A 23,440-nucleotide genomic window follows, 5' to 3' on the forward strand; every position below is an offset into this window, starting at 1 on the left:
ACACTTCCCTCCCGACAATCACCTGCTTCATCTGCAGGTCTAATGCAGCCTTTTGATGCCATACCAAGGTAATCCCGTTGGGTGAATCTTGCTCTTAACTAAGTAGCCCTTCAGTTGGGAGGATGTTTGCAGATTAACACGTCTGACCCTTCTTGACCAGATGCGCAAAAAAAGGTCCACGTGTCAGTATGTTTGTAGACATGTTCATCTCATAGATGGCCTGACAACAAGGGCCCTGTATGGTAACAGAAGTGTACCTACTTTTCAAACTATTTTGAAGACTTTAATCTCAACATAATGATAAAAAAAAGCCACATCATATATGTTCTTGAGCACCTTTGTGGGCAAAAAAGTGTGATAGACTGGGTTAAAGGGAATCTGTCACCACATACCAGTAGGTAAAGCGGTGGGCCACTGTAGATCCACGCTTGTCAGCAGAGTCTCATGATATCTGTGGCATCTCCATAGTTGCCAGCAATCTGGCGGAAAAAAACTTTGTGGAATGCATATTACCCCCAGGTGCAATGAGGGTGGTGCCGTTGTACTTCATTGCACCCTGAAGCTCCACTGCCTGTGTGCTGTGCCGCACCCCCACCGCTTTGACTGACAGGCCAAGCAGTGAAAACATATTCACTCCTGGCCCTCAACTTTCGCAAAAGTCAAATTTTAGGACCCCATTTTTTTCAGGCTGGCATGAGTAAAATTTCTGTGCCATGGTGTGTACAATTCATGCAGACTGATTAAATTTTTTAATGTTTATGTATTACAGATTACCGGTGTCATTCTTCTAGCTGTTGGCGTGTGGGGAAAACTTACATTAGGAACATATATCTCTCTCATTGCTGAAAACTCCACCAATGCTCCCTATGTCCTCATCGGAACCGGAACTACAATCATTGTCTTCGGACTCTTTGGATGTTTTGCCACTTGCCGTGGTAGCCCATGGATGCTGAAACTGGTAAGGAGCTTTTAGGATCTCAATGACATTTCTTTTGATTCCATGTTGCACTTTGTAGTACTTTGATATTTTTTAGCTTTGTATTATATCTGCTGGAATGTGGCTTCTTAATGTGAGACATCACAATTTAACCTGAACACATTAAACACGAAGTCTACTGATTCCCATGAAATATACCTGGTTTTAATCCACAGACAGTTTGATGGTTTTGGGTCTAAAATGTTTTTGTTAAAAACTTTACTTCATTTGGCTTCTGCAGGTTCTATGTTTTATAACCCCAGTTCCAAAATAGTTGTAAATAAAATCAGAATGCAATGATCAGCAAATCTCATAGACCAAGATTTTATTCAGAATAGATCATAGAACACATATCAGCATACATAAAAGCCCCATAGCAAGAATCTGAATTGGCCCCCCATGTCCGGAGGCACCAGATCCGGCACTACAATGATTTTTGTTTTTGTTCTCCTATGACAGAGCAGAACAGCGAACGTCACTAGCGCAAATGTGAACAAAGCCTAATGCACACCTTAGCTTCTGCAGAACATGGTGATAAGAGAACTACAAGTCTCATCATCACCAGTTTAGGCTTCTTTCACACTGCTGGCAGTAGTTCCAGCAGAGAACAGCCCTCCAAAGCTCTCACAAATGGGCCGACAGGCATTCCAGTAACCACCAGCAATCCCTGCTCCGGCAGGATGTTCTCTGCTGGAAATACTGCCGTCAGTGTGAAACAGGCCTTATTACTGAAAATGAGTGGGCAATACATGGATAGGAGAGAACTACAACTCCCAGCATGTCCAGGCTATTATTATTGAACACAAGTTGACAATACAGGGAGAGGGTATAAGAGGACAGAACTACAACTCCCAGCATTACCAGACTGTTATTATACAGCATCAGTGGATATTATAAGAGGAGAGAACTACGATTCTCAGCATGTCCAGATTATTATTGTAGGGAATTGGTGAACATTACATGGAGTGGGATACGGTAGGACAAAACTACAACTCCCATTATTTGGCTGTTATGGGCAATCCCAGGACACCTCTGACCTCTCCTCCTGGCACACACAGAAGCTCCTCCCCAAGCAGTTCAACATGTTTCCTCTCCACTCCTGAGTTCTGTCATCCTGCCCTGATAATATGATGATTACATCATCGCAGGTCCTTTAGCTGTAAAACTACTGACTGTGATCACATGATTATGACATCATTGCAGGTCCTTTAGCTGTAAAACTACTGACTCTGATCACATGATTATGACATCATTGCAGGTCCTTTGCCACTAGCTATGTAAGTGTAATTGGAGGTGGGGCTTCCCTGCACCGCTGGGCCCCCTACCTCCATGGGCCCCATAGCGCTGCATGGTCTGCCTCTATTAGAGGTACGCCACTGCAGAGGTTAAAAGTAAGACATTTTACCATTTCATGAAAAATAAATAGCACATTTAGGATTTTTTTGTGATGCGTTATTTTATTTTCATGGTAAAATGTCTCCCTGTTCAATCATCTACTGTAAATAAAATCTGGGTCTATGAGATTTGCTGATCATTCCATTCTGATGTTATTTACATTTTACACAGCGTCCCAACTTTTTGGGAAATGGGGGTTATGCATAGTCAGTTCTAGAATAATGTTCACAGTGAAATTCTTCAGACTGGCTGACGGATGTATTCCAGCCCCCCTCTTTCCTCTCCTGAAGGAAAGTTCACCAAGTTTTCTTCAGAAGAAGAGAGAGGCTCTGGAGACCAAGCCTTCAGACAGATGTATCAGAAAACACCTTTCTGCAGCTCGCTGTGTACTGTGGAACATAGAGGCTACAGAAGCCAAACTGCAAGCTTTTTTTATTTATTTATTAAAAAAACGGCTCATCTAAGACAATAATAAAGAAAGCTAAATACAGAGCTCAGCAAGTAATCTCTGTGATAAAGAAAAGGAATATCAAAATCTGCTGTCCTACCACCTGTATTTGATAGATTTTCTTTAGGTAATATCTCCTATTATTTTTGTACATGATCCCCATTGTGTACTTTTGTTTTTTAGGCTAAATTTGTTCAAATGCAAAAATGTATACAATTAAAGTGAAGCTTCACTATAAAGTAAAATGTGCACTTGTTACCTTTGTAGATACCCCACACCACTATTAGACGCTTTCTGTGTATATTTATGGCCACCCGATGCAGAATTCTGTGACTGTTCGCCTTGTAAGCCTTTTGCACACGACCGTGGCTTGGTTCCGCATCCAAGCCGCATTTTTTGCCGCTTGGGTGCGGACCCATTCACTTCAATGGGGCCGAAAAAGATGCCGACAGCAATCCGAGTGCTGTCCGCATCCGTTGTTCCGTTCCGTGGCCCCGCAAAGATCATGTCCTATGTTTGTCCGTTTTGCGGACAAGAATAGGCATTTTTTATAATGGACCGTCTGTTCCGTTCTGCAAATTGCGGAAGGCACACGGGTGGCTTCTTTGCGGACCGCAAAACACGGCACGTTCGTGTGCAAGAGGCGTCAAGGTTTTCCCACCAGCACACCTGTACAGAGACGCAGCTGCCAGCTTATCTTGAATTTCCCTTATGTTATTTCTAATTGTTACTTATTATACTGAGGGAAACTTCATATTCTTGCCTTTATTCCAAGGAAAGAGATTTTCTCCCTGCTCAGGGAACTCAAGCCATCATATTCTGAGTCGTGGCGCTCCCAGGAGAAATATCTTTTTATAGTGTGCCAGAACAGGACGAGCACTTCGTTTTTTCAGCACTGATAGAGCAATTAATTTGTGCAGTTTTTGTCAGTACATTGTGTGGGAGCTGCAGCAGAGAGCCAGCTGTGATATTTTCATGCAAGGCTGATTATAAAGTGATCTTACATGGCCAGAAGCTGATAAAATCACTAGTGAGACACTGGCCATACACATTAGATAGAAGATGGTTGATCAGCAGTTGAACAATCATCGGGTGGACCATCGTTTCGCATACACGGCCATACACATTTTACTCCATATTGGCCGTTACAGATGTTCAGACTGCCCATACATGTTCAATGAGACCGGGCGATGGACCATAGATCTTTATGGGAAGAAATATTGTTCATTTTCAAATGATCTTCCTTTGATTAAAAGATCTGTCGTCAGACTATCAGACGAAAATAATAAATCAGCCGACTTCTTTTCAATCTATAAGGGCGCTATCATCAGTTAGGCCTAAAACAATTGTGTGCTGTTAAAGGGAATCTGTCAGCAGTTTATGGTGTTCTAATGGCTGCATAAACTAGTGTCTGATCCCTTAATAAAATGCTGGGTTACTTTTGTTAATTGACCCGGCTGTTTTGCTAAAACATTAAACCACTCCAGTGCGTGCCGATGAGTCGATGATATTCATGGTCCCACCAAATCTTTCCAAGAGAATGCTGTCAACCATTGGCAAGGGGACAGGGAGAGGTGTTCACTGATGAATATCAGGACTCCTCAGCATTCACTGGAGCTGTAGCAGCATAACTGGTAGCAGATTTTCTGTAATTTTCAACCAACGAACATTGGTTTTGGTTGAAATCGTCCATTTTGATCAACTCAATATGTGTGTGGCCACCTTAAGAACAAGCTTTTTAATAGCCTGAAGCAGTGATCGTGAACCTTTTATAGACCAGTACCCAAACTGCAACCCAAAACCCACTTATTTATCGCAAAGTGCCAACACGGCAATGTAACCGGAATACTGAAAAATACCGGCCAAGTTAAGCTGTGGGGGCGTGGCTTAACATAGGCCCAGAAAATAATGTCCCTGTTGGCCTACCCTATTATTAATAATGCCCCAGTAGTTGCCCCCAGTATTGATAATGCCCTCATTAGTGGCCCCAGTATTGATAAGACCCCCATTAGTGGCCCCCAGTATTAATAAGGTCCTCATTAGTGGCCCCCAGGAATAATAATGCCCCATTAGTGGCCCCCAGTATTAATAAGGCCTCCCATTAGTGGCCTCCAGTAAAACTAATGCCCCCATTAGTTCCCTCTAGTATTATTTCCCTCCATTAGTGGCCCTCCTAGTATTAATAAGGCCCCCATTAGTGCCCCCAGTAAAACTAATGCCCCCATTAGTGCACTCTAGTATTATTATTTTTCCTCCATTAGTGGCACTCAGTATTAATAATGCCCTCCTTAGAGGCCACAGTATTATTGATTCCCCCTTCCCTACTCTTGTGCAAAACATTTTTTAAAAACTCAGCTCATCCATTTAATTGTGCCGCGGGGAACAGTCGCTGCTGACTTGATGTGCAGGACATCACAAGCGCTCCATCACAAGCAAAATAAGGGGGAGGGGATGTACTAATGAGTTCTCCATAATGGAAGCGCTCATTAGTAATAGTGCACAGGTGGCAACTCTACGCACGGCCCAGAGAGGGCTCTGAGTGCCCCCACTGGCACATGTGCCATAGGTTCGCAACCACTGGCTTAAAGCCTCCATTGTCCCAAGAACAAGCCATGTTGAGGCGAATGCTTGCTCTCCTGACTTCCCATACATATGTATGCTTGGAACAGTTGAACATGTATGTTTATTTCAAACAGGGAAAATGAATTCAGCCTGGTAGCTGCTTACCTCCTGAAAAAAGTGGATTGGGCATGTTGAAATCCAGTTGGGCGGACGACATACCTCAGTTTCAAATTCTGTAAATTTCATTGGCTGGATAGTAGTCCATTCATTGATTCTTTATAGTAAAACCTAGGAAATCCCCAAGAAACCTTATTGGAAGTCAGTGGCGCCCATCAGTTGCCATCACGTGTTGTATGAGAGATCGGGCAGAATGTTGTGGCTTGAATTGTAAACGGAAGCCATGATGCATATGTGAACAGAGGCTTAGGCAAAATCGACATTTTGATACTGGTCTTTCCACCAGAAAAAAAATAACATTAGGCACACATTGCAGAATTCAGTATACTGTAGCGGGTGACGCTCCGCGGTTTTACATTTGTGACCTTCTAATATTGGTTTCCTTCAATGATGATGGTAATCCTTATCTGAACATCATTTGTGTCTTGCAGTATGCAATGTTTCTATCCTTGGTATTCCTGGCTGAACTGATTGCTGGAATCTCAGGTTTTGTGTTTCGACATGAGGTAAGTGAAACTGATTACACACCTTTAAAGAAAGTGCTCCACCTTAAATAAAAATTATGCCTTCCTCCCTAGTCGGTTGTCAGGTACTGTAAGTACTGTGGTAAGTCTTCTCAGAGGCTGCTAAGAAGCAAGGCAGGTCGTTGAGCCAGATTTACACGGCCCAATATTCAGGACGATTATCGGGAACAAAAGGCGCCGCAGATCACCCGATGAACGAGCGAAACGCTGATTTGAAATGATCGGAAGTGCAGCCCCTCAATCATCATTCCCAGGCAGCAGATCGTGCAGTGTAAACAGCAGTCTACTGCCCAGGAGCAATGATTTTGTATGACATCTAAGGGTCCATTCACATGTCCGCATTTTGCGGAACGGAATCGCGGACCTATTCATTTCTATGGGGCAGCACGATGTGCTGACCTGACACAGAATTGCGGACCCGCACTTCCGGGTCTGCAATTCCGTTCCTGAAAAAAATAGAACATGTCCTATTCTTGTCCGCAATTGCGGACAAGAATAGGCATATTCTATTAGTGCCGGCAATGTGCGGTCCGCAAAATGTGGAACGCACATTGCCGCTGTCCGTGTTTTGCGTATCCGTGGATCCGCAAAACACGTTACGGACGTCTGAATGGAGCCTAATAGCGGCATCCATCGCTTGTCCTCATGCTATGAAGGAGATCGCTGTATGTAAATGCAGCACTTCACCTCCACTTACCGAGCAGCTGACAATCGGCTGCTCTATGGATAGTGTAAATGCGCCTCTACTCGTATAGCCCAAAATGAGTATTTTGGGTAGATTCAGTTGCAGGTTATAAATGAAGGGGCTGTCTGGGATGACAAAAGTCTTGTAAAAGGTCTAGAATGGGACAATAATCATTATGTCACCGAGTTCCCGCTGCTGCTTTGGTCGCTGCCGCCCCTCACTTCCAGGTCCTGGCTCAACACACGGGAAATGGCTGAAAATGCCCGCTCAGCTAGTGAGTGAGTGAGTGAGTGGACATTTACAGCCATTTCCTGTGTTCTGAGCCAGTTCCAGGAGGTGGAGAGCAGCTAGCGCCAGAGCAGGGTCAGAATGGTTTCGGCGAGGAATGATTATTTTTAGTTTTTAACTCATCCTGTCCTCCAGACAACCCCTTTAAACTTAAAGGAAATCTGTCAGTACATTTATGCTGCTTTCCCTGATGGCAGCATACGGTAGTGACAGGCACTCCAATTCCAACTCTGTCTCTCTGTGTATATAATGTTTCTGATACCATTGGTTGCAGCCAATGCATTATGAGAAGGAGTCCTCATATTCATGAGCTGTGGAGATGGCTCCGCACACCCTCGCCCGCCCTCCCTTATTCATACCCTTCTCATTATACAGACTAATAGAGAGATAGCTGTCAATCATCGGCAGGAGGGCGAGTGTGGGGGGACCTATCCCCCAAAACTCACAATGCCCACGCTGCAGCTAATAAGAGATACAGTTCTCAATATTTGTAATTGTGGAACGCCATCTCACTGGGAAAACGGGTTATATGTAAATTCTGTTTTAAAAAGATAAGAAATCTCTAATCTAGTAAAAGTAATAACATGCTTACTGTTGGAAATACCTGAGACTATGGCATCTACCTAATGTATGCACCATGAAGTATACAGTAAACGGTTCCTTCACGTGTACATATATTTACTGGATTTCTGTCTGTTGTAACCCTATAGACTAGAGCTTTCCTGGTATACACAATAAACGGACATCAATATGAAACGTGATGCAAACAATGTAGGAGATATTATCATTCCCTCAAAACTAGATATTACAATTTGTGGTCCAGACTGGTACTTGGAGCCAAACGTAAAGTTCTTAGACCAAACCATGTCATTGTGTGACTTGATACGACACTGTGTTTTCCTTCCTGAGCTGCAGGGCGCCATCTAGTGGGAGAGTATATCATGGGGAGAACACTGGAGGCCATCTAAACGGAATCTTAGTATTCACTGTTATACCTCTGTCTTTCATATAGATCAAGGATACTTTTCTTAGGACTTACACCGAAGCTATCCAGAACTACGATGGGAATGATGAAAGAAGTCGCGCAGTTGATGACGTTCAAAAAAGTGTAAGTTGCAAGCTACATGTAGTGAATGTTTTTCCATAAAGTGTGTACAAATGTATCAATTAGGGAAGAGCATTTCATCCTATAGGTAGGAGAATTCGGGTACAGCCACATGTACATATGCTGAAAGTGGAATTCTACTACTGTAAAAATAATATCCACTACCATTAACCATATATGTCCTGGAACATTGTGTACAACATGACATTCGTGCAGTGTAATAATAATAATCATCCTTTGAAAAGAATTTGTGTTGTACCCATGTGCCCGCCTGCCATCATATTTTTTTTTAAAAGACTCTAGGTTTGACTCTAGAGTTTTAAAGAATGGTATATGGTTCCCTTGCTTTGTAATAGTCCCATAGGCCTCAAGTACACAACTGTATGTATTTAGCAGTCTACAAAACAGGGATCCGCAAAATTTGTATGACATCCTTGTCACATACTTTTTTTTGTGCACCCATTGTCTTCAATGTGTCTATGGATGTATAGGACATCTTCTATCTTTTTGCAGAACGGACATACAGATGCGGAAAGCACACAGATCATCTTTCAGTGCTTTCCACGTACATATGACTGTTCTGCAAAAGATAGAACATGTCCTTTTCTTTGCTGCAAAATCCGGTCCGCTGACCCATTAAAGTCAATGGGTCATCGGAAAAAAAATTCAGCATGGGCGTCACACAGACGTCATCCGTATTTTGCGGATCCGCATTTTGCAGACCTCAAAATGCATACAGTCGTGTGCATGAGGCATTATGCACAGCAGGAAGCTGCTTTTCAGGTGGTAGTGGGCATCTTCATCGGCATAATCACCTAGCATCTCAGTGCTTCATATGTACTTATCATTTTTCTCTTTCTTTGCAGTTGAGTTGCTGTGGAGTTCAGAGCTACACCAACTGGACTAACAGCGCTTATTTTCAAGAACATGGTATCCCACCCAGCTGCTGCTCCAATATGAGCGACTGCAACCCATCAGATATGCGCAACATGACTATTGCTCCAACTAAAGTGTATCAGAGGGTGCGTCGTCTTCCCCTATTATTTGGTCTTAAAGTATCTACTGTATTTGCAGTAAAATGTACAACCTACAGCTTATAGATGTTTAAACATTTCAGAATGTCAAAGAACTCTGTTTTCTTTCTGCTGTAAGGGTTCATTCCCTGCACCCTAAACAGGATACAGGTGGCGAATGGAGAGAGAAGAGGTCCCGTGCAGGGCCCATCTGTACATTGTTTTGGCCCCTCTACACTCCATTCTTATACCTTGATGTAATAGTACATAATCAATAACAGTAGGATGGCCGTAATGCACAACTGCTACTCTAAAATTAAAGGTTTTCTGAGTGTTTAATCCAACTTCCAGCACCCCCAAATTAGCAGTTTCAGGAGGCAGTGGTTCTCTGGTGAGTGCTGAGGCCTCCTCAGCACAACACTGTCCGTTAGATAGCGGCTGTGCTAGGTATTGCAGCTCAGCCGCATTCACTTAAATAGGACCGAGCTGCACCTGGTCCATGTGACCGTTGAAGGTGACATCACTGACCTAGAGTAAGCTGCAAGGAGGTTGTGGCGGTCACTGGAGCGCCACTGCCTGTTCTACCAGCTGATCGTCCGGGTGACGGCTGTCGGACCCTCACTAATCATATACTGATGACCTATCCTGAGGATAGGTTATCAGTATAAAACACTTGGAAAAGGCCATATGTAAAAAATCTGACATTTTTCAGTATGTTTGAGTTGATTTATTAGATAGTTAAAGGCATCTGTCCGCAGATTTGTACCTATGACACTGGCTGTTACATGTGCACTTGTAAGCTGAAGGCATCTGTGTTGGTCCCATGGTCATATGTGCCTCTAGGAGTAATGGGGACATTGCCGTTACATCTAGAGCAGGCTCTCCAGCTGTTGTAAAACTACAGCTCCCACCATGCCCTGCTGTAGGCTGATAGCTGTAGACTGTCCGGGCATAATGGGAGTTGTAGTTTTGCAACAGCTGGAGAGCCTCAGGTTGGCCATCCCTGATCTAGAGCCTCTCTGCAAATGCTCCTAGAGGCTAATTTGCATATATTAAAACATCATTTTTCTCAGCAATGCGGGCACTATGAACACAGGTGGGTTCAGCTGCCAAGCGCACATGCAACAGGTCAGCCAGTTTCATAGGTACAAATCAGATGCCCTTTAAGAAGTGTAATATGTCCTTGTGATTTATAGTGTTGTGAGCAGTCTCGTAGAGTACGGACAGTGAGGGACGAAGTAGTGTATTAACATACAGAACTTTCTGCAACTGAAAATCCATTCATTGGAACGGGTTTGTTTCTTCCTCATATGCATAGATTTTTTATTTTTTTTACAAGCCCAAAATCATATGGATGGAATAGTCACTAAAACTTCTGCAACAATTCCTACCCTTAGCTTCAATAAAGTTTAATAATGGCCATAACATTTCAGGCAAGCATTCTTACCAGTGAAGCTTTTTGTATCGGTTTATGGTTATATCTGTATAAATCTTTTTTTGTTTTCAGGGCTGCTATGACCTGGTCACTGACTTCATGGAAACTAACATGGGAATCATAGCCGGGGTGGCTTTTGGAATTGCGTTTTCACAGGTAGGAATAATTGATTTGACAGCAATCTGGTATGAGTATCTTCTATGTCATTCCTCATATATGGTGTACTGGAGCGGATTGGTAATTATAGTGACCCTGGAAAAAAATCCTAAAAGTGGCCCCATGTTGTAGGAGGGTCCAAATTCACAGATGGCAGGGCAACACAAATAGGCAGGGTCAGCAATACCATAGCGATAAATAACGTCCCACCAGAACCATGTACAACAGAGCAGCACAATATATTGCCCCAAAAGCTGTCCCTCTATGGTGGCCATCATTTTCTGTCCTCCTTGTCCTCCAGTTCTCTTTGATTAAGATTCGGAGCAGGGGACTTAAGAGGGCCAGAGCAGTTGAATTCAGGAGGACATGTGGGTTGTGGCAGAGAGGAGTTTTTTAGTGGGGAATCAGCCCACTGGGAAATTTTCCTGTAAGGTCTATGGCCAATCCGTCTCTGCCAATTCAGGTACCTAAAGAGTTCTCCTCAGGCTCCAGGGACTGGGTACTAGTGCAACCTCTGCACCTCCTACCCTGGGGAAAGACAGTATAAAGTTAAATATATACAGGGGGTCCATTTTAGGGGGTTCCTGCAAGATCATTTAAAATAAGCCTCAGATGAGGCAGCATAAAGGGTCTGACAGTTTCCTTATTTGTAATCGTTTTTAATGCGTTGTTAAGAATTTTTGGTGATTTCTTTTAACATTTTCCATGTCATTATATGTATTAAAAAAGTCCTGATATCCTACAGTTTAACACTGGCCACTGAACCTCACAATAGACTGACACTTCTTATTCTGTAGAGATCACTTCTAAGAAGTCATCTCATTATCATCATAGGTAGGATTACACTGAAAATGAACACCTCTATAACAAGCTGAAGGCAAATAACGGAGGATCCATGATTGAAAATAGGTGGTGATCACAGCTCACCACCTCCCTCTACACAGGTCATATAGCATACTTACAATACTCAAATGCTAAAGGAAAATCTCTGAATGTTGTTCAAATAGTAGCTGATGGCCAACCCCGTAATCATGTACAAAAAGAAAAACATAAAATGCAGTGTCAGTATCTAAATTTAATTATTAAAAAAATATACAATATGTGATAAATTGTTTAGTGAAATGATTGCCACCCTGTTGGATCCTATAAAATAAGACCCTTTACATTTTAGCTACAACCTTGTAGCTGCCATTCAGCAACAGGTGGATAAGGGGTTGGGGGCAACCCACAGGTTAGTTTTTACTAGGTCCGCCTGATGGCAGTTCTCCCTGTACACCCCTGACGGAGGCCCTGTCATTATGTGTAATCCTTCTCTTGAACAGGTATAAATTACCTGTAGAAATCTTATTTTCTCTCTGTTTCTGTTAATAAAGGGACAATGAGATGTAGTAGCAGGCAGGTTTCTCTTTAATTTGATTCCGCTTGTTACTGTTATTTGAGTGGCTGCTAATTGAATATAAAAGCCTCAGGCATTTCATTGCATTTAGCCAATATATCGCAGCCACTCCATTTTATGTGCAAGAAGTTAATTCCATATAGATCCTGTACAGCTACGCTGTATTTAAATATGGCGGCTACAATTTGTAGGCACCCATTGTAAATCACAGTGCATTTTAAAGTGGAATTGTCACCGCGAAATGCAGTACAGTCTGCAGGCAGCATATAATACAGCAGTAGGAGCTGAGCAGATTGATTATAAATTTTTGTGGGAAAAGGTTCAGTATGACTTGTATTTCATTCATTTATATTCCTGCTCATTCTGGGCTTTGATGTCAAGGAGGTGGTCCTATCAGTGATTGACCGCTCTCTCTGTATACACAGTCATAGAGGGAAGGCTGTCAATCACTGATAGGACCGCCTCCTTGGCTTCAAAGCCCGGAATGAGCAGAAATTTAAATGAGAAAATTATAAGTTATGCCGAATCTTTTCCCATAAAACTATATATCGATCTGCTCAGCTCCTCCTGCTCAATCACATGCCACCTTCAGCTCAGACACCATGTTCAAAGTGACAGGTTCCCTTTAAGACCACCCCTGTGTACAGCTATCACTTATACAAAGAATGCTATTAATGATGGCACCTCCCCCGTGAACATCTATCAGTGATTGACACCTATGTCTGTATACACACTTACATAGGGAATGCTATCCATCAATTAATTTTGTTACCTTACCAGGCAATTGCTGCACTCCCTAGTATAATTATGTCACGGGTTCTTCCAGGATGACGTGACCTATGGCATGTGATCCCAAAGCAACATAATTAGACCAGGGAGCGAAGCACTTGCCCAGTATGATAAAAAAAAAAAAGAAGAATCATAATGCAATTCTTGTACGACTCGCCACTATAGGAAAGATGAGATTAAAAATAAAATAACTGGATAACCCCTTTAAGCCTCAGAGATGGATGTGTTAATATTTGCCCTCTAATGATCTTATTAAAAGTAAACCTGGAACTGACTTATGTGCTAGTTATCTAGGCAGGAGTGACCTCCTAAATGTGTATAAAAGCGATAGTTCATGCAAACATTACCTGGTCACTTTTGTCTTACATGTAGAAGTCTTTATCTTGACAAATTAAAGGGGTTTTCCGAGATTTTTTTTTTTTTTACTGTTGACCTATCCTCTGGCTAGGTCATCAGTATCTGATCAGTGGGGGTCCAACACCCAGACCCCCCACAGATCAGCTGTTTTGAGAAGGCAGGAAAAGGATTTAGGAAAACTAGAGGAATGGTCAGAAATCTGGCAACAAAAATTTTATGTTGATAAGTGCAAGATAATGCACCTGGGGCGTAAAAACCCCAGAGCAGAATATAAAATTAGCGATACAGTCCTAACCTCAGTATCTGAGGAAAGGGATTTAGGGGTCATTATTTCAGAAGACTTAAAGGTAGGCAGACAATGTCATAGAGCAGCAGGAAATGCTAGCAGAATGCTTGGGTGAGGAATTACCAGTAGAAAGAGGGAGGTGCTCATGCCGCTCTACAGAGCACTAGTGAGACCTCATTTGGAGTATTGTGCTCAGTACTGGAGGCCATATCTCCAGAAGGATATAGATACTCTAGAGAGAGTTCAGAGAAGAGCTACTAAACTAGTACATGGATTGCAGGATAAAACTTACCAGGAAAGATTAAAGGACCTTAATATGTATAGCTTGGAAGAAAGACGAGACAGAGGGGATATGATAGAAACTTTTAAATACATAAAGGGAATCAACAAGGTAAAAGAGGAGAGAATATTTAAAAGAAGAAAAACTGCTACAAGAGGACATAGTTTTAAATTAGAGGGGCAAAGGTTTAAAAGTAATATCAGGAAGTATGGCTCTCACAAGAGTGCTGGTGCCTTTTCAAACAGCTAATCGGCAGGGGTCCCGGGTGTTGGACCCCCACCAATCATTTAATGATGACTTATCCAGAGGAGAGGTCATCAGTAAAAAAAATCTCGGAAAACCCCTTTAATATTAATAAATATCTGAAGGTTTTGTTCCCATATAATATACCATAAATATCTGGGACTCTTACCTCACTTTGTTCTGCAAGCAAAGATGTCAGATAGTGAAAGACCAAATGGACGGGTGGCCATGCCTGTGCCTCTGTCTGTTGTAGTTCACTTACAAGATGCTTTAAAACTGTTCTTAGTTCATTCTATAACTGATTGATGTAAAAGCTATCAGGATTAATTTGGTGTGGCCCTACCCTTGTATGTATTATATTTCATATAACTTTTTCTTCATGACAGTGTATGTAAGTATATAATATATTGCAACAAATAGAACTAAACACAGATTTAAAATTATTTTCTAAAATGTAATGGTTATAAAAAGATGTAGGGGGTCATTTATTAAGACTGACATTTTAGTTGTCAGTCTTAATAACCCCTATATCTGGCGGTGGATCCGCAGAAGTTATAAAGAGGCGCCAGGCCTCTACATAACTTTGGCGTATCCTGCGGCAGTCTAAACGTAAGCCAGTTTCCTAGCTGTCTTACATTTAGACCATTTTTTAGAAAATGATGAATGAGACGGCCCTTCCCATGCCACGCCCACCTTTTAGACTTGGGGTGAGCGGGGAAAAGTCGCAGATTGCGGCGCAACCTGTCCCAGAAATACGCCTAATATAGGCATATTTCTGGATAGTAAATGACCCGTAGTTCTTCAGTCATGTACTAAGACGTCCTTATGTGCCCTACGATCTCATGTTTTAAGAATAGGTGTACTAATCTTATTGACTTAAGTACTAATTACGAGACCTGTCAAAGCGTGGATGGTTGGGGGGAGGCCGGATGCACAAAAGGCATCTGGTGGCATTTCTCTCCTGCTTTTATGTAACTGTAAGGTGCCCTTCCCTCTACCTTTCTAGTAGTTGAGTGTAATTCTGTGTAGAAGATAGAAAACTGAACAACAGTTGTGTTATCCTTGTGCCATGTGAATGGGCATGTACAATATTATTTACAATACAGAGATATTAATAAAAAACTGCATTTTTATTATTATTATTATTATTATTTTCCAAAATGCAGAGGTTTCAAGTCAAATATCCATTGGCTATTTTGCCTTGTCATGTCTATCAGGGTGAAAAGGACCTCACACTGTCCCTGCTGCTCTGTGCTTTGTGCACACAGCAGTAAGGGAACTGACTATGGCAGCCAGGGCTTTAATAGCGTCCTGGCTGCCATGGTAACAGATCGGAGCCCCAGGCTTATACTGCTGGGGCTCCGATCGGAACTCTCACTGAGGAGGAGGGGAAAAGGGACCCTGTGGCCACTGCCACCAATGATTAATACTGGGGACTTGGGTGGGGAGGGCGCACTGCGCCACCAATGATTAATACTGGGGTTTGGGGGGGCGCCACCAATGAAGATAACTCATTAATTCATATACAGGAGACTGGAGCTGGCTGCAGACTCACATAGCCAGCTCCCGACCTCTATGAGCAGTAGCTGCGATCCGCGGCAGTTAACCCCTCAGGTGTGGCACCTGAGGGGTTAACTACAGCAGATTGCAGCTACTGCTCATAGAGGTCAGGAGCCGGCTATGTGATTCTGCAGCCAGCTCCCGCCTCCTGTATATGAATTAATGAGAGAGGTATCTTTATTGGTGGCGCAGTGGCCACAGCCCCTCCTCTTGTCCTCCCTCCTCTCAGCGGCAGCAGCAGCACAGGGGGAGGGGGACACTGCTTCCTTCTCCCCTGTGCTGCTGAGGGAACACTGAGAGCGCTGTCACGCAGCGCGATCCTTGTTCCCCATATGTTATCGGAATATCGGCAAAATACCATAGATACCGATAACGTTCAAAATCATGAATATCGGCCGATAATATTGGTAAAACCGATAATCGGTCGATCCCACTGTCTCCATACACAGTTGGACTCTTTAAGGAGAGACAGTAATCCACCTAAGCTTGGTTTCAGCAAAACATATCTAAACATAATTAAAAGGTTTTTCTCGGAGCAGAATATTAATGACCTATCCTCAGGACAGATCATCAATACCTGTTTGGTGGGGATCCGACTGCTGGCAACCCTGACGATCATCTGTTTGAAAAGGCCACAGAGCTGCTGCCTCCTCACAGCACAAAGCACAGCGCTGGACACTGTATAGTGGCTGTGCCTAGATCATGTCACCCATGAACGTGACATCACTGTCCATTCTGGAGCACTGCATCTTCTTCAAACATTTGATCGGCGGCCATGCTGGGAGCCGCTCCCCCACTGACAAGATATTGATGACCTCCCCTGAGAAAAGGTCATCAGTATCTTACTCTCAGAAAACCCCTGTAATTTATTTTTTTATGTATTTTACCTTACTTCCACTAAATTTCACCCAGGCAGCCTCCTCCTGATGTTAGCATGGGAGCATTTCATGTTCCGATGCTCTCCTTTGCCCTGTGCTGGATCGCGCAGGGCAAGGGCTCTTTTATTTACAATAACACACTGCCAGGCGGAGGCTTCCGCCCAGCAGTATGTTCGGTGATGTCACCGGCTCTGATGGACGGGCTTTAGCACTGCCCTAGCCGTTTTACAGGCTAGGGCAGCGCTAAAGCCCACCCATCAGTGCTGGTGATGTCACCGAGCTCACTGCTGGACAGAAGCCTCTGTCTGGCAGCCCTATGGAGTGCCCGGTTCGTCACTGGAACTCCAGAAAATGCCTTTGCCCTGTGCGATTTAGCCCAGGGCAAAGGAGAGCATCAGAGCATGAACTGCTCCGATGCTCAAGTCAGGGGGGCTGCCTGGGTGAAAATGGGGATATGTCCGGGTTCAGCTCTGAACCTGGACAACCCTTTTAACCTTTAACCCATGTAACCCTGGCCTGTTGTGTAAGTGCAGGTATTTGCATGCACACAGGAATGCTATTGATGGATCTCTCCCTAAACACAGATAGGAAGACATCTGTCAGTCAAAATGAGCAGGGTGGGGAGAAGAGAGAGGAGCCTCTTGTAGGACATCTTCTTAGGCCTGGGTGAGGGCAAAATATAAAAATATGATACTGATAAAGTCACCTGGTGCATTTTAAAAATATTAATCTACTGAATTTGACCAGTAGCATGCTAATAGGGTAGTATAATAGATTGCCTTTAGGATTAGATTTATTGCTCCTGAGGCATGATAGACATGAAGTTTACAGCATAGCTCTAGGCAGATGGGTTGGTGGTAAATCTGGATTGCTACAGCCACCCATGCCAGGGCACTAGATTTGCTTCTTGCTGGGCAAGCTCTCTGACTACTCTACAGGATACAACGAGAAAATATTGATGTGAAGAAGAAAATATAATTCATCAGCGCAGGCAGCATTGATCACTGGGCTGGCAGAGGACAGAAAGGAAACAACCTTTGTTCCTGTCTGTAATTGTTTAACAGACGTCGGACAGACCGTGGTGGCAGTCATTTATGAATGAAATTCTCCCTTCACTTCCATTGTCTATTACGTCTCTCCGGTCAATGTATTTGACAGAGCTGAATAACAGCTAACGCCCTGATGGTTGTAAGCCAGACCTGTCACCATTCTTAAATTTCTATTCTGATCTAAATTATTATAATAATGGTCAATGAATAGAGCTGCAGATATTTGTGGATATTCATGTCCCACATTAGACCACTTTCAGATGATTGCAATAAAATGAGTCTAAATGTCACAACAGCTTAACACCACCTACTCATGGAAGCAATACATGTTAACCCCAGTCAAGTGTGTATCTAAAGGTAAATTTGGAAATTTTCCCTAAATTTAGATTACTGGTCCCTTACTAAAGCTGAGCATAGACAATGGATTGTTGTCAGCTGAACAGTTGACTCCTTCCACCCCTTAACTTGTTCATCGAATATTGATATCAAAGGATCTGGCCTTAGGCATTTTGATTACTTTTATCTCATAACAAGTGATGAGGTTTTTGCCGCTAAAACAAGTGATGGCATACAATCGATATGCAGTTTTTTTCTGATCTGTGGGCATCCGACTGTCAAGACCTCACAAATTATCATAATGAAGGGACCGCAGCACTAGTAAAGGGGTTGTGCCACCAAAGGAATGTATCCCCTATCCACAGGATAGGGAGTAAGAACTACTGTAACCCAGCAGTCAAACCCCCACTGATCAGAAGAATGCAGTGCCAGAGACCCCAGCATGACTGTACTCCACTCACTCAAGTGTGCTTTATGGGACAGCTGAAGAGAAGCCGAGTACAGCGTTCAGCTGTCTACATCAGTCCCATAGAGTTGAATGGAGCAGCAATCACTCTGGGGTCAGACCCCCACTGATAAGATGCTAATCTCTATCCTGGGGGATAAGTTCTTAGATTTTTTTCCCTGTACAGCAGGGATGTCAAACTCGTGGCCCTCCAGCTGTTGCAAAACTACAACTCCATCATGCCTGGGCATACTACAGCTATCAGGGAATGATGGGAGTTGTACTTTTGCAACATCTGGAGGGCCATGAGTTTGACATCCATGCTGTACAGTGACAGTGTCTTAAACATGAGCTGAGTAGGCAAGTGCAAAACAGTCCTATTTTCTTGAATGGTTTTCGGTAGCATTGCTGTTCGATTAAAACCTGTCAAGGGACCACATTGCTAAACCAGCACTGAAGCCCCCATACTCTGAGAATTGGTGGGGGTTCTGGCAGTCAGACGTCCACCAATAAGACAATGATCAATTTCTGTGCTGGGAAAACTTCTTTAACATTCACGTTCAGCATTTGTAAAGCACGTGTTCTTTCAGTAGTTAAGACCAGATATTTGATTGCCAGACAACTCGGCCTAAACTTATTTCTTTTGGAAGTAAAGAAATCCAGTCCAATGGGTCCTCGTTACCCCCTTAGAAGATTAATGCCTGGGAGTGTCATAAGCTTGTATCTAAATCCGTTATTCGGCTATGATAAGCTGGCATACTGCCAGTTTATTTTCCCCTATTTTAAAACACTATCAACAAAGGTGGCAGTGAACAGGAAAATATGAGCCCGGCGAAAGCAGTAGGACTTGTGCAAGATGCCTCTGGTGCCAAAAAATGGTCAGGAGAACTGTGATCTTCACTTTACCATTAGTACAGAAGATGATTACTAATCAATATTGCACAGTGTTCAGAATAATGCGTTTCGAGTCTGTTCAATATATTGCACAGACAATGTAAATCCTGACCCTTTAAGTCACAGTTTTCAATATTAGTAAGGATGAAATATGACTACATTACGGTCATTGACCTTTAGCAGCTCACTGTCCTATTGTATAGGGATTTGTGTTTCTGAAGTGCCCTTCATATTTTCTTTTTTTGCAGTATTCTACATGGCCTTTCTGTCTTGCTACTTGTCATATTTATTTTGTGTTGTCGTGTGTGTAGAGGTACATAATATCTCTCTGGAATATTACCCGTATACTAGTAAATTTAGCTGTCAGAACTTTTCCCCATTTTATGTGACTTTGCAACTAAAGCCAAGATGTGCAAAAAATACTTTTTCTTGGTTTCTAAAATGAACATCTTTGGTTTTGGGGGACATTGTTTTTTTTTTTATTATTATTATTATTATTATTATTGCATTCTACTAATTTTGGGCGAAAATCTTTTTAACTTGATCTTTATTTAAAATGTTCAACTGTTTTTCCTCTACAGCTTTCATTTTCAATGTACTAGTATCTGCTTTTTGCTTCACAGTGAATCTGTCAAGAACTGCTCTGACAGCTTGATCTGGAACCCTTGTCTCAACTTTCCTAATGGCTCATAAACATTCATTATAGCTCAAGTCTTACTAGTCTGATAGGAATATAGCTTAAATATGTGTAATTACACCCTCTAAAACTAAATATAATAGTGCTAGATACACAGTGCTCATATAGTGTCCCAGATTGTTATAGTGCACCACATAGTAAAAGTGCCATATTTTGTACACCACAGAGTAACAGTAATTTCTCAGTGCCCTACACAGTAATAATACAATTTTGGTGTACCCATGAGGTAATAATGCTCCTTGCGTGATCTACTCACAGTTGCAGCCTTTATGCCCCAGAAAAAATTTACAACTGGGTCCATGTACAGTCAGTATCCCAACTGATTGCAAATAGTAGGTTGGGAAGCATATGGCTCCATGCTCTACCATAGTGTCCAACTGTGTCGTTGTCCTACAGATGCTGTTACAGTTGAGGGTTGTGCTCACCTGGGGATCGCCATTCCTCCCATGGTGGGCCTTAATATGAGAGTGGCCCCAGGGCTACCGTCCCCTTGAGCCCCCTTTAGCTATACCTCTGGGTGTATCACAATTAGAGAAGAATGTTTTTTGAAGATTGAGCTATAGAAAATTTGGATTTCTTTTGCCAACTTATACTATACCATACATGTGCAGAATATGTCACATCCTAGTAATGACCAGTTCCTGACAGAAATTCCTTAACCTTAGAGTTTACTGAAGGTGTTTTCTAACATTTTCCTCATGTTAGAAGTAACGCCGTCCCTATTTATTGGTCGTCAATTTTTTTTACTTGTCCATACTATGTCCGAAAATGTTTTACGCCTTTTTCTGATCAGTATGTTTCCAAAATAATAAAGTTGGTTTTAGGACCTAACTAAAAAATGCCATGGAAATCCTCAAAGACCTGCTGATCTTTATTGTGTATTAAGGTGGTCATGAATAATGATTGTTCGACACAACCTGCAAAGTCAATCATTAAGAATTAGAGTTGTGTGTATGTTATCAAATCGATTTGTTCCGACCAGCCGAAATTAGTTCCATCTGTTTGTAGCAGATTATAGACTTGTTTTAAAAAAAATAATCTTGGTCATACTGATTAGAAAGCTACCATTTATTGAATTTAATCAGCATTCAGGTGCAAAATGTATGTAAGAAATGCACATTAAAGGTGCTTGCCAAAAATAAAGAAAATGCACCCTCTAAGAAAATGCTTTTCCAGTGCTCCACACATTGACTGGTTACCTTAATAGTGTGTATTCCTGGAAATTTCTGGTGGCATGTCCATTTCTCTTCTACTAGAGAATGGCAAAAATTTTACCCCAAAATTCACCTCATAACTTAGTCACAAAGTGCATTTCTTTGTAAGTAGAGGGTGCAATGACAGGTAGCTGCGATTATGCCGCTCCCGTAACTGTACCCCTCAGATACCATGTTCATAGTAATAACCTTAGTGTAAGGCCCCATGCACACGGCCGTGTTTCACAGCCGTGTGCGGGCCGTGGAACCGCGGCCTGGATCCCTCCTGAGAGCAGGAGCGCACGGCGTCACTGGTTGCTATGACGCCGTGTGCTCCCTGCTGCCGGCACAGTACAGTAATACACTGGTATAGATCATACCAGTGTATTACTGTATTGCGGCGGCAGCAGGGAGCGCACGGCGTCATAGCAACCAGTGACGCCGTGCGCTCCTGCTCTCAGGAGGGATCCAGGCCACGGTTCCACGGCCCGCACACGGCTGTGAACAACGGCCGTGTGCATGGGGCCTTAATGTTATAAAAAATGACATCATACTTACATCATCCATTTTCTTGCGACGGGCCAGTCACTGCCATCTTGATTGAAGATCTTGCACGGCCTGTGATGACGTCATCACATCGGCCGGCGTGGTGACTTCATAGATCACCGCGCATGAGATTTCATGTAGGATATTCAATCAAGATGGCTGCAGCTGGCCCGTCGCAAGCAAGTGGATGAGGTAAGTATGATTTTTAATTTTTTAGTTTTTTACTCAATTTCAGGGAAAATCGATTTGAAATTCAGTTTCACGGCAAAACAAATTTTCCCTGAAGTTCTTTGGACTTTGATTCGCTCCACACTATCTACAACATTCCGCCTTTCTCCGATCTGTGGTGTTATTAATGGCCAGAGTCCCACTGATCACCAAGTTATACCATGTGTTTGTAGAAAAATAATTTGAGTTCTATTACATGTGGCCAAGTCACTGTAGTTTCCCGGCAAGGATAGGTGAAGCACCTGGGTGTAATATGGGTACCATGTGATTTTACAGTAGGGCTTTTCATACTGGTTTTAGTAGTAGTTTGTTTCTTAAAGTATTGTCAACCAATGCAATTTAACCAAAAAAGGAACACAATTTACATACATTTTAGGCATATGCAATAAAATATTTTTAAGTCTGTACTTTATGCTATGCAATGGATGTGTAATAGGTGCATCCAGTATGTTCTGTTTTTGCATGGTGATTTGACAAAAACAGCAAATGTACACAACTCCTCTAAATTCCAACATGTGGGAGTTGTGCAAGATTAAAAAAACTGGGTCTGGTCTTTTTCCAAAAACTACGCCACAGTGTCCCATGGGTTGTGATTGGCGTGGCAGCTGAGCCTTATCAACTTGAATGGGGATGTGCTGCAATACCAGACACAAGCCGTGGACAAGCATGGTCTTGTTACTGGATATTACAGTACACCATTTTTTTTGCTTTTGCATTGTGTCCTTAAATGTGGTTCTCCAGCCTAAAACATTAACCAGTAATCTACTGGATACATAATAAATGTTAGATTGGTGGGGTCTGGCCGCTGTGCCTGGCGGTTTCCATCAGCCTCACAGATCTTGAACATGAATGCTTGGCCAGTGCTCAATTTTAAACCCTCCCTGTCATGATTGTTTGGCAGGGGACCCTACTGATCTAACATTTATCACCCATCCAGTGGAGAGCTGAAATGTGTTTTAGGACGAAATCTCGCTGTATGTTCATCTGATAGTCTGCAATGTTGAGAAATCGCATATTGTATAGATACCATTCTGTAAAAATGAAATGTAACTGCGTTTTGCTATGTTATGTAGTTTACTGGTGGAATTGTTCTAGAACACGGTGATAACCTACACTGGAAAATAGATGATATTTATTAAGATAAAATGGTACATGATTGCCTCCTAATGCATGTCCTATGCTCTTTGTCTCGCAGCTGATTGGAATGCTGTTGGCGTGCTGTCTTTCCCGGTTTATCACTGCAAATCAGTACGAGATGGTGTAACATGGTAAATTTCTGCATTTTTTTTTATTTTTTTTTCCATCTAGCAATAGGCCGCTAGCAATCTCCTTCATTTACAAGCCCGGAATTGTATTTGCTTTTAAATTGCTGAAGCAAATGCTGTGATTTAAAATTAATTCCACCGGTAATAATGCGTCTGGCCATATTTGTTTATGCAAGGCGCTTGCGTATTCAGCTCATGCACTTCATCTATTAATGCTTTCTCATCCGCACGATT

The 23,440-nt window shown here is 42.6% G+C and overlaps 1 protein-coding gene across 1 annotated transcript in view; it reads left to right on the forward strand.

The window, feature by feature from the left end:
- TSPAN7 (tetraspanin 7) overlaps positions 1 to 23,440 on the forward strand; it is a 119,542-nt gene that overhangs the window by 93,374 nt on the left and 2,728 nt on the right. Inside the window, exons 2-7 of the mRNA XM_044283620.1 lie at positions 770 to 958; positions 5,990 to 6,064; positions 8,068 to 8,163; positions 9,027 to 9,182; positions 10,681 to 10,764; positions 23,137 to 23,209. Of these exons, the coding sequence (XP_044139555.1) occupies positions 770 to 958; positions 5,990 to 6,064; positions 8,068 to 8,163; positions 9,027 to 9,182; positions 10,681 to 10,764; positions 23,137 to 23,205 (669 nt within the window). The 3' untranslated portion in view covers positions 23,206 to 23,209. The remainder of the gene's footprint in view (positions 1 to 769; positions 959 to 5,989; positions 6,065 to 8,067; positions 8,164 to 9,026; positions 9,183 to 10,680; positions 10,765 to 23,136; positions 23,210 to 23,440) is intronic.

This window comes from Bufo gargarizans, chromosome 3 (genome assembly GCF_014858855.1).
Source record: "Bufo gargarizans isolate SCDJY-AF-19 chromosome 3, ASM1485885v1, whole genome shotgun sequence".
In the NCBI taxonomy this organism is placed as follows: Eukaryota; Metazoa; Chordata; class Amphibia; order Anura; family Bufonidae; genus Bufo; species Bufo gargarizans.